The sequence below is a fragment of the Aphelocoma coerulescens genome, chromosome 17, assembly GCF_041296385.1.
Source record: "Aphelocoma coerulescens isolate FSJ_1873_10779 chromosome 17, UR_Acoe_1.0, whole genome shotgun sequence".
Lineage (NCBI taxonomy): Eukaryota > Metazoa > Chordata > Aves > Passeriformes > Corvidae > Aphelocoma > Aphelocoma coerulescens.
Window position 1 is genome coordinate 8,743,187 of NC_091030.1, and position 12,197 is coordinate 8,755,383.

At 50.5% G+C, this 12,197-nt stretch overlaps 1 protein-coding gene across 1 annotated transcript in view; it reads left to right on the top strand.

Moving 5' to 3' along the window:
• Positions 1-6,506, top strand: part of NACC2 (NACC family member 2) — a 53,706-nt gene extending 47,200 nt beyond the window's left edge. The window contains exon 6 of the mRNA XM_069031786.1: positions 1,271-6,506. Coding sequence (XP_068887887.1) covers positions 1,271-1,770 — 500 coding nt within the window. The 3' untranslated portion in view covers positions 1,771-6,506. The remainder of the gene's footprint in view (positions 1-1,270) is intronic.
• The last annotated feature ends 5,691 nt before the right edge of the window (positions 6,507-12,197 follow it).

Genomic DNA, 12,197 nt, shown 5'->3' on the forward strand with positions numbered 1-12,197 from the left:
GGCCCAGACCCATCTCTGTTGTGTGATAATGGTGGGATTAGGTTGTAGGAAAATCAATTTGGTTTTTAGTTTGCATCGTTTTTTGATTGCCCACAGAAGCTGTGGGTGGGCTCTGCTCTCCATCAGCCACTGCCCCTGCACTCACTGTGGGTACCTGGGGTGTTTTGGGACAGGAGGTGCTGGAGAGGGAGGAGCTGAGGGTTGGAGGAAACTCTGAGGGGTGCAGAAAGTCTGTTTGCTGTGGGCTTCATATGCAGTGGAAATCACTGTGTTCTCTCACCCTGGCTGAATTCTGGGGAGAAAATCTTTTGTGTAAATATTACTGGGCTGGAAAACAAAACTAAGGAACTTTTAAAATTTAGTTTTAAGATTTGGAAGAGAAGTCTTTCCCCTCCCTAATTGTTAACTCCAGGGGCCTTCCAGCTTCCCTGGGAGATCTGTGGCATCTGGGGAAAAGGGATAAGAGGGCAGACATTCAGTAACGTGGTTGAACGTGGTGAAGTCAGCTCCCTGTTAGCAGTTTCATCCTGGAGAGTCCCAAGTCTGGACCTTCCAGCCGTGGTCCTTCCTGAGGGGGGCTGGAAAGGCATGGCTGTCATGTGCCAGGATACAGGGGGTGGGTTCCTGCTGCCTGGATTTCTCCCTGTGCACAAGCTTTAGCTGACAGTTATTCACCGTGGCAGTTCCTTGGATGCTGCTCCATAACATCAGGTGCTTAGCTCCCACAGAGGAGCAGGGCACGAGGGATTGCAGGGCTCCTGCAGCTCCCAGCTCCTGCTGGATCCCGGTGGATGTGCCAGCACAGGGGTGTTGGAGCAGCCAGGCTGCTGGGCCGTGCAGGGGTGGCACGAGGAGAGGAACAGGGAGAGGACAATCCCTCAGGCATCCCCTCAGCTCCGACATTTCCCACAGCACTGTGGGTTTAGGAGCCATCAATGCTGCTGAGGAGTTTGGGGGACCTTTTCTGTGTCCACCTCTGGTTTGGCCATTCCCACATGCTGTGGTTGTGGGTGCCAGCTCTGGGGCTCCCCATGGAGTGAGGGGCCCTTCTCCAGCCCCCTTCCTCTGCCACCTGGGATGTTCATGCCTTCTGCTTTTATCCCTTCCTGGCTTGTGTCTGCAGCTGAGGAGCCTTGTCTGTGTGTGTCTCCTCGGAGAGCTCAGGCCCGTGGGTGAAGCTCCGCTCCCACCTGGGAGGCCGGGATCACTCTGTGCCACCTTTGTGCCGCTCCCTCTGAAGCCTCAGCTCTGTGTCTCCCTGTCTTTGCAGTGTATTGTCAGAATTTTGCCCCGAGCTTTAAGGAGAGCGAGATGAACGTGATCGCGGCCGACATGTGCACCAACGCGCGGCGCGTCCGCAAGCGCTGGCTGCCCAAGATCAAATCCATGCTGCCCGAGGGGATGGAGATGTACCGCACCGTCATGGGCTCCTCCACAAACACTGTCCCCCTGGAGCCCGAGTTCCAGCCCAACACTGCTCAGGTCTTCGAGCAGCGGATCTATGCAGAGAGGAGGAGCGACTCGGGGACTATAGTAGCCTTGAGAACTAACACAGTGAATGTAGAGCTGAGCAATGGATCCAACCAGTCCTTCGAGCAGAGCGAGGATGCCGAAGGCGCCGGCTCCGTGATCCAGGAGGCAGCTGCCACAGATGCCATGGCATCGGAAACCCAAAGCACTCCGCAACCTTTTGAACAAGGTTCGGGCTCCTCCAGCCGGCCCGAAACCCCCGTGAGAAGACAAGATGGTACTTATGGAGGGACTTTATAAAGAGAGCAAACATTTCATGACCTATAAGGGATCTGTAATACTAAAGCTGCTTGCATGCATTACTAATACAAAACAAAAAATGTGATCAAGCCACTTACCTACTGAACTGCTACTGTTGCCTGAAAAAAATGTGATTTTTATTCTGCTTGTATTTAAAATTTATGAAGGAAATAATCGCATTCGTTATACTGTAAACGACTAGGTCTGTGGCGACCTACTTAAAAAAATATTGGGCTCCTTTTTTGATATTCCTGAGGTTAGTCTATAAGATTGTAGCTTTTTCTTTTTTTTTTTTCTTCCTTTCCTTTTTTCTTTTGTTTTTTTTTTGTTTGTTTGTTTGTTTTAAGAAGGGGAGGAGAAAAGCTAGCCACCCCCCACCCACCACCACCCCGTCATCACCCCATCCATCACTCAGCTCAGAAGTAAAGCCATCGTTAACCTTGTCCTCTAAGGAGAGTTTTGTCACTGAACAGGAAAGCGAGGTGTGTTCGGGTGCAGGTGCTGTGACTGGCCGTGTTTGTCTCGGGAAGGGCTCGAGCCAAGTGGGATGGGCTGGGGGAAATCGTGACAGTGATCGTGACCAGATCCCCCTGGTGTCAGGGGGAGCCCTGGCTGTGGGTGCCCGGCGCTGGCGGGGACTCGGTGCTGTTGTCCCGGGGAGTTTCCTCTGGCTCCCGGGAGCAGGGATGGGTCTGCTGGAGTTGAGGCTGGCACGTGTCGGGAGGACTGTGTGGGATGCAGGTGGAGAGCCTGGCCGCTGTCGTGGCTGTGGTCTGGTTTTTGCCCAATACAGCTGGGTTTGGGTTTGGTTTCTCTCTCCCTTCCCCTCTCCCTCCCAGCGACTCCTTTCCCTTTGCTTCTCCGTGTTGGCACCTTCACATCCCCGCTCCTGGGCGGCCGGGCTCTGTCACCCCTCTGCACCCCAGGGCGTGCAGGTCCTGGGGCACCTCCTGGGAGGGGAGGACCCTCCCCTCAGTGCCTGTGAGGGGATTTAGGGAGGAATCTCAGCATGGAGAGTTGTTCTTGCTCCAAAGGACACGGAGCTGGGAGCTCTTGGTGTTGGCTCCTGGCAGCATCTGCACCGGAGGCAGAGCTCAGTGCATGCAGAGCTTACCCTCTGTCCCCTCCCTCCTCCCCAGGCCAACCAGGCTCTTGCTTTTTAATAATGTGGAGTGCATTGGACGCAAAAATTAAAAGAAAAAATGAGCTTTGTGCCCTTCTGTGAAGAGGTTTTGGGCAGGAGGAAGCGCTTTGCCTCCTGCTCACCCTCCCGCAGCCCCTTCTGGGGAAAACCCAATGTGGAGTTATTTGTCTTTATTTTTGTTGTTGCAGGCTGATGTCCCCAGGCTGTGGTGGCTTTGGTGGCCTCGGGATGGGACTGGTAGGTGTCCCTGGAGCCTGATGGGCAGCAGGTACCTGCTGTGTCCCTCGCCTTTACAAACCCCAAAGTGACGGGAATCTGTCCCGCAGACCCGGCTCCAGTGGGACTCTGCAGCTTCCCCCGGAGTGCTGGGGCCAGGCTGGGGGTCCCACGGGGGTGGCACTGCTGAAGTGCCCCCAAGGGATGGGGACAGTGATGTGAAAGCCACGTTTGGCTTTTTCCTTTTTTTTCTTTCCTTTTTTAATGATGATTATTTTTACTGTGACTTAACAACCTGCTTTAATGACACTTGCAGCTTGTTCTTTAACACGTTTGGAACTAGGAACAAGGTGCACAAAGAGTCACTTTTTGGCTGCTGTGGCTGTGCTCCTCTTTTCTTTCCTGCTTTGGTTCCCTAATCCAGACAGCGCTTTGCTCAGGGTTTTCTTCCTTCTTTGTATTTCCATTGGGAAAGGGGGAGTGGGGAGAGGATAACCCAACTTTTGGCCATTTGTTTTGTTTTCTTTGATACTTGAAGCAGTTTTTTGCATCGTAAATAACGAGGCTGCCCAGCCTGTGCCACTGCTCCTGACACAACAAATCAGCGATGGGGGGTCCTGCCCCACGTCGGGGTTTGGCACAGCTTTTTGGGGGGGACTGTGATGCCCCAGACCAGGTGTTGGGGGCTGGTGCAGGTGCAGAGGTGTGGGATGCTTCGGAGAAGTGGGAATGAGCACGGCTCTATTTGCACTTTACCCACATCACTGAACAAACCCGGGGACCACGGGCTGAGCTCGGGGGGGGCTTTGTCCCCAGCCATCCCCAGGGACATGGAGCAATCCGGTTCCTTGGCCCTGGGGTGTCCCCATGCCCCCAGGAGCAGCTGCTGGAAGGCAGCTCAGCCAGCTCAGTGGGGCTCAGGTTTGGCTGAGGACCCTCCTGATCCCCGAAACTTTGGGTTTGCCAAAAGTTTGAGGCAAGCTGGGAGCGGCTCCGGGTGTCGGAGATCAAAAGTCGTCCCTTGTGTGTGTGTCTGTGTGCATATATATATATAAATATAGAGAGAAAAGATATTGCAGAGGATTCCTCCTGCTCCTTTTTGGCACTTGCTGGGGGTGGGGAGCAGGCTGAGCCCCCCAGCTGGGGCTGCACTTGGCTGTGGGATTAATTCTGGACCAAACCTGTTCCCAGACAGCCGGCGGGGCCACCAGGGGGGCAGCAGCAAAGTACTTGAATGGCTTAGGACAGAGAGTCTGGAGAGAGTCAAGTTGCACAGTGAAAATATATATTTTTATACCTAGCACAACTTCCTGTATATTTTGGGGGTTTTTTCTTTCTTTTTTTTTTTCTTTCCTTTTTTTTTTTTTTTCCTGATTTGGGTTTGTTTTATTGATTATTATTATTATTATTATTATTAGGAAGGCAAACTTCTAAAATGTGAAGGGCGTTGGGTTTTTCCTTATCTGGTAGATGAGGGCAAGCATTTTGCACTAATGTTTCCTGTGTGTGGAGGATTAATGATATGTTTGAAAATGTTATATGGTAATGATTGTATTCTTCCGAGAAAAAAAAAAACAACAAAAAAAGCAAAAAAAAAAAAAATAACCCCTTAAAACTGAATGTAAGGTGAGAACAGAGCAGTCCATCGATTGTATGCGGCTTTCCTGAGTGCCTTAGAATTTTTTGATCATTTTTTTTCCAAGGAAAACAGATTAAGAAGATCAGATCATAACCGACTCCTTCCTCCTCTTTGTTTACGACACTATTTTAAATTCTAGAATTTGGGGCTGCTTTATAATGTGAATAGGAAACTGCATTCATCTAGGTCTGACAGTGTAAAATCAGAGCATCAGTATTTATGGTATGTCTGCACCTTTATTCTTATGCTTGACTATTAGCAATATTACCTGTATATTCTATATCTAAAGTTATACCAAGCACCTTTAACGAGCGCAGAGTGTAAAAGCACCCGAGTTCCCCGCAGCTGCCATAGTGTAGGACCAGCTCCTCTCCTCCTCGTTAGCGCTAATTAAACACCGCTTTGCCGAGGGGCTGCATGACCCTCTGCCCCCCCGGGCTGGCGGTGACCCCCGCTGTCCCACGGGCCGATGACATTCCCGACCTTTCCCGGCGGTGAGGGCAGAGGGATGTCCCCAGCAGGAGCTGGCAGCGGCTCCTTGGGGCCACCTCCATGGTCGAATCCTTGGAACTGTGATTTCCCTCTCGAAATTCCCCGGAGGACGCGGGGCCGGCGGTGGGAACCGAGGCCACCGTGCTCCGGGGCTCCGAGGGGTCCGAGCCCACCCAGCGCCCCAAAACTGGAACTGCCCCCAGGGTTTGGGGAGCAGAGACCCCTCCGTGGTGGCACCAGGGGCTGCCCCCAGCCCTTGTCCCCCGGGGTTGTGCTCAGATCCCTCGTTTTTCTGGAAGTGGCTCGCTGCGAGTGGAGAAGGAGCCGTGGGAGGCCGGGATGAGCCCCGGAGTGTCCCCAGCTGTCCCCCCAGCCCCCATGGCCAGCCCGCAGCCATCCCGGGATCCACCTGCTGTTCCAAGTGTTCCTGCTCTCCAAACCATGCTGGGAGCGAGCGAGGGGGCGAGTGGGACACACTCACATTGGAAACCCCTGCAGTCCTCCTTGAGTTTCTTCCACTGTTAAAAAAGCGTTTTGCACACACACAAAAAAACAAAAAAACAACAAAAAAAAAATTGTGATTTTTATGTCAAGGTTAAAAAGAAAAAAAAAAAAAAAGCCAAAACTTGCAATACTATTTTTAGCAGACAAGAATAAAGAAAAAAAAATAATTAATAAATAATAATTAAAAAAAAACAACTGAGTATAAATGTATAAATATTTTTGACTTGAACATTTGGATGGCACTTGATTCAAATAGAACATTAATCCTTTGGACAGAATGTTTGGGGAAAAAAAAGGACTTAAAGTACAAGGTTGTTTTTAAAGCGTCTTCATAGGGTATTAAGTAGTACTGTAATTCATGACTGTTAAAAATACTTTCTGTGCTGTAAGGAAATCTCACAGTACCACTGAATTATGTTCCTCAACTGTCTCAGCCACGAACGATGCTAGCTTCTTTTTTTTTTTTTTAATTTTATTTTTATTTTATTTTATTTTTTATCGTGCATTATTCACTAGTATTTATGTGCTCTTACTCTGTATAGTTCAGACTGTTATTTTGTAGCCATGGCTGACACGATATATCAGTAACTAAAAAAAAAAAAAGAGAGAAAAGATGAAGACCCCCGAGCTGGAACTGTGCTCATAGCTGTTTTCATATGACGAAAAAAATCCATTTAAAAAAAAAAAAAAGAAAAAAACCAAACAAAAAAAAAAACCAACCCAATGTGATCATTAATTGTAAAACGCTTTGTAAAATTCACATTTACAAAATAATAAAGTAAATTACAATTAAAAGGTTTCCTTTGCTCTGTTTTCTGTCTTTCTGGGTGGTTAAGCAGGGGGTTGTTAATAGGTGCTGAAGGGGCTCTGATGGCTCAGGCTCCACTTCAAGGTATGAAAGAACCCCCAGATTTGGCCAGTTGAAGGGTTTTGCACAAATCTGGGGGGTTTTGAGTTCCCTGCACTGCCCTGGGCTCTCCCCCCACCTCACCTGATGTGGTTTGGGCATCTTTTGGCTTTTTTCCCCGGACACGTCGCACCCTCCCTCCATCCACCCTTGCTGCTTATAAAAGCTAATGTTTATTGTTATCATTATTTAAAATTGAATGTGCAGCTTCCCCAAATCGACACTCAGGGCTTTGCCAGAGAGTGGGGCTGAGACTGGAGGATGCACCAGCAGCCAAAATCCATCGCTTTCCCACTCTGCTGGGAGCTTCCCACCTCTTCATGTGGAAAAAGCTCACCCAGGCTCCGAAAACGGGCAGGAGGGCTCCTGCCACCCACCCATGGACACGTGTGATGAGTTTGCCGGGTCTCAGAGGGCGTCTCGAGGCCCTGGTGCAGAGTCAGGAGGCTCAGGGAGATGCAGCATCGGTGGCTGCGTCGCCATCCCTGCTCTGGGGTGAGGGACCGGCACCAACAGGGAAGATGCTCCGGAGCACCGGGAGGTCCAAGCGGTGCCCCAGGGCTCCTGGCTCTGCCCAGGATGGGGCTGTCGTGGGGGTTGACGTTGTCTTTAGGATGGGGAGGGGGGAAAAGGTTCCAAAGCCAGAGAGGCTGAGCTGGAGCGGGGTCCCAGGGAGGGCTGGGGGTGTCGGAGCAGGGTGGGCTGTGACGAGGGTGGTAATTCTCCTCTCTCTAATTTTTGCCTTTTTTTTTTTCTCCAACCCAATTGGCCATAAAATTGCTGAGAAGCTGCATTTCCTCAGCTTAGCAAAATAGAAGTGCCCAAAACCACTTGCATTTGGGGTTTCATTTAATCTCATCTCACTGAAAAGGAAAAACACAGAAACTTGGATGCTTGCGTACGGCGCATTCCGCCGCGTTATATAAACCATTTCAAACTGATTTATTCTAAATGAGTTGTTATAATCAGAATTTTCCTTATGAGCAGCTTTCTTGCAAACGTCAGTATTTCAGGGGGGAAGAAAGAAAAAAAACAAAACCCCAACCCCATTGTACGCCCGCTCCAATATTTCAAACTGATTACTTCTAAACACCAGCGCTAAAATTAGGTCTTTGGTGTGCGGTATTGTCAGAGTGGGTGTATTATGATCTGCAGAGAGTATAAAAAGATAAATGAGTTATTTAACCAAGTAAACGACGTTGCTGTAGAAATGTGCTGAGGGAAAATGTGCAGGGGGGGGTTGGCTCACGCCATCCAGGGCCCGGGATTGCGGCAGCGACGCGAGGGGGAACCGCTGGAGCAGGCATAGAGGGGGATGGAAAGGGGTTTTTCTTTGCATTAATGTTATTATTTTTCATTGCTATTGTTATAAAACAGGCGGTTTCCCTCCTTCCTGGGGTGGGGCTGTGATTTTGGCTGTGTCAAATGAGAGGGAGGTGGCTGAGAGAAGCGATGGGGCACCCATGCGTGTGCTCTTCCCCAGTCGTTGAAAATGACTGGCTATGGATGTATTCTTAGGACTTACCCTGTGTTAATTTCCTTGGGATCTGCTCCAGAGGGAGAGAGGCTGGAGCACCGCACCTGCTCAAACTCTCTGAACCTGGCTCTTCATTTCCACCCACACAGTTGGGTGTTGCAGGAGCAGGTTGTCCCCAGTGTGGGCCCCTGGGGACACAGTTGGTACTGGGATCAGGGACCACCAGCCCAGGGACAGAAGATGCTGGGCATTGCAGGGGTTGGTCATCGCAGAAGGCATTGACCATTGCAGATGTTGCTGACCATTGCAGTGTTGGCCATTGCAGTGTTGGCCATTGCAGTGTTGGCCATTGCAGTGTTGGTCATTTCATGTGGTGGCCATTGCAGTGTTGGTCATTTCAGTTGGCGCTGGCCATTGCAGAAGTTGTTGGCCATTGCTGAAGGTGTTGGCCATTGCAGGAGTTGGTCACTGCAGGCCTTGGCCACTGCAGGAAATGTTGGTCCTTGCCCTTGCAGCCGGGGATTGCCGGCAAAGGGAACAAGAGCTGAGCCCCCGGCGAGGGTGGCTCGTCCCCCTTCCTGCGCGGAGGGCAGCGAGGGCGGGGACGGCAGGAGGCTGCGAGCCCGGGGGTGCCGGGGGTGCCGGGGGTGCCACCGCTCCCCCTCCTGCCCCGTAGGTGCGAGGGAAGTGCGAGATTGATGCCAGCCAGGCCCCTGGAGCAGCTGCCATAAATCACAGCCCCGCACCGGCGGCTCCGGAGCACTCCAGGGCTGCTCTTATTTATATGCATCTTTTGCACCGAGCCATTTTATAATCGACTGCGGAGCGGCACTCCAGCGCCGGCGACGGCTCAGATGGATCGTGCAGGACACAAAATACAAATAAAGGGTGAGGAGTAGGGACTGCATCATTCCTGGCGTGCGCCACCGTGCCCGCCGCGCTCCGGGGCCACTCCGGAGGATTCACGGTGCCACCGGCACATCCATCAGCTCCGGGCCGGGCTGCGGGGGGGCCTTTGGGGTGTGATTGTAGGGTGGCTTAAGGGTAATAAAAATGATAGGAATGATAATTCCGTGGTGAAGGGATGGCAGGGATGGGTTGGAGTACCACGGCCACGTCCTTGGGGTGGTGACAGCAGTGGCACGGTGACAATTCAGACACTCGGACAGGAAAGCTGCCGAGCATGGGGGGTAATGAGGGGCTGCTCAGGAACTTGAGTTTTGGCCCAGGCGGTGCTGTCTGTGCTGGGGCTGGGATGAGGCAGGGATGGTGTTCTGGTACCCAAATCCCTCGTGGGGGGTCTGGTCCTTGCCAGGTTGGGGCAAGGTCCTGTGGGACCAACCCTCATCCCTGTGGGGCTCTGGGAGAGGAATTAGATCAGTCCAATTCAGTGACAGGACAAAAAGGGGAGGGAAAAAAAAGGCAGAAATGCCGAGCCACAAACCAAGGCAGATAAATCCAGGAGGGCAATGTAATCTCACTCACTGGGCCTCAGCAGAAGTTACAATACATAACTTACTGCACCTAAAAGCATCTCTAATTTCAGTGCTGTGTGATTCAGCAGGACGCACCAGGCTGCCCTCTGCATCTCCCCATTTGATTAGACATTTGTACCAAGACAGAGCTCACGCTTAAAATAACATTACTGGAATGGAGACGGACAAGAGAATTCATTTGAATGGAAATCAATGTGATTAGAAAAGTAAATTACCCACAGTCTATGAGCAGCACGTTGTGGTTCGGAGGAATAATAATAATAATAATAATAATAATAATAATAATAATAATAATAATAATAATAATAATCAGTGACAGCAAAGGACCTTAAATGTTTTCATGGAATGGAGTTGACCTGGCAGTGACTGAGCTGTGATCACTTCCCACATGGAAACAGGGCTGGATCCCCCACTCCTTGTGCTGGGACACTGCCAGGCAGAGCTGTCCCATGTCCCCAGGGATCCCTGTGCCACCAGGAGCCTCTGGAGGGGACGAGCCCATTCCTGTGCCCTGAAGTGACAGTGTGGGCATTGGGCTGCAGGAACTGGGCACAGCCAAAGGGCTGTGAATGGGTTTGTGTGGCTGGAGGTGCCCTCAGGGCTGTGATTTAATTTACCCCGGGGTGATGCTGGTCTGAACCAACCACTGGAACCAGACTGAGTGTCACTGCTCCCATTTGGGTGACTCTGGGATCCCAGCACGCCAGGGCGCTGGCCTGGCTGGGGCAGGACAGCAGTGTCCCTCCCTTCGTGTCCACCCTCCACTGCCAAGTGCCACCACTGAGGTGACAAAGAGCCAGGGAGGCCATGGGTGCCTGGCAGGAGCCAGGGCAGGACCCCTCCAGGTCCCTCCTCCGTGCCAGCTGCGGTGCCAGGACCCGGCTGAGCTGCACACTTTGCTGAGCTGTGGTGCCTTCTAAATAATCAATTGGTATTTAATTCCCATGTGATAACTGTCTTATTAAATCTAAATTTAATGTGTATTTGGGAAACCCTAATTTAAAGTGTTACTGCATGCACCATCTGGTGCGCTCTCTAAATACAAATGCAATAACATAATTCAGAATTACATCATAAAAGTAAGTTATAAGAGATTAAAATGCACAACTCTGTTCTTCAGTCAAGGCAGCTTTTATGCTTTTACTCCTGACTTAGACACAAATCACAACCAAAACATCCCTACCCTGATTAAGTGATTTTCTGTGGGGATTTTGGATTTAATGGGGAGCAGGAGAGACAGGAGGGAGGTTGGAAGATCAGGAGCACTGGAGATGTGGAAATGTTGCCCAGAGAAGCTGTAGCTGCCCCTGGAACTGTCCAAGGCCAGGCTGGACGGGGCTTGGAGCACCCTGGGGTAGTGGAAGGTGTCCCTGCCCATGGCAGGGGTGACACTGGATGACCTTGAAGGTCCCTTCCAACCCAAACCATTTTGGGTTTCCTTTAAACCCTCTGCTCCCTTATGCCAGGGAGGTTCAGGGCTGGGCACAGGGAGACTCAGTGACCCACTGAGCTGCCTTTTGTTGAAAAATCAGTCCAATATAGCCCAGAGTTGGGTGCATCAATGATCTTTTATAGTGGCAGTAAATCTAATATCTTTGCAAAACCCCCTATTTTCTCTCTACATTGAATGAAACATGAGATCCCTTAATAGAGAGGGAAATTAAAATCTAGTTTTATTGCAGTTCCTGTAACTGGTATCTAAGCTATTAATAATCAATCCATTCTTGCTTAAAAGCCAACATTTATCACCCCAGCTGAGCTGACGGGCACTGGGGGGAAAGTACAATTGACTGCAATTACACTTTGAAAAATGTTATCTGTGCCACTGACCGCTGGGGATGAAGGATGAGGTTCCAGCTGTTTCTTCCCTCCTCAGGTTCATTCCCCCAACTTTTATTGTTGGGTGTTTTCACTTTTCCTTGATGCCTTGAGGAAGGAGCTGAGGGGAGGGATCTGTGCTGTCCCAAATTCGTGAGGGTCCTCCTCGCTGTGTCCTGGTGAGTGCAGAGGGACCCCAATCCCTTCCAGGCCCAGCAGTGGGTGCAAGAGCGACTCTAAATCTCTTCTAACAACCCCCCACACTAAAGTTTATTGGTTTTACTCCTGCCCTTTCCAAGGGGGAGGAAGAGGCTGGTGCAGGAATTGATTTCCTGGAGTTCCTGGTATTAATGAAGCCGCTGACCGCAGATCTCCCGCAGCAATATCCCTCTCCCCACGATAATTCTCCAGACTCCAAACTTTTCAAATTAGTTTTCGCAGTTTAAAATTAATAATTGTTCTGTCTAGAACAAGGATAATTAAATGCCTGTTCATCCTCATTATTGTCAGCCGTGTGATTTGTTGTTTTCTCCGTAATAAAATTAACCGGTTTAACTAATGGGTGCCAAAACTTGATAATTAAAGCTGAGCAAATAATTTGCAACAAATTATTTACCCAGTGGGTTTGGCGGGGTCCGTGGTGGGTCTGGGGCTGATGGTGAGGGGCTGGGAGCCAATAGTGGTGCCCAAACCCACACAGGGCACCCCCTTTTCCTTACAATGGTCATTTTTAA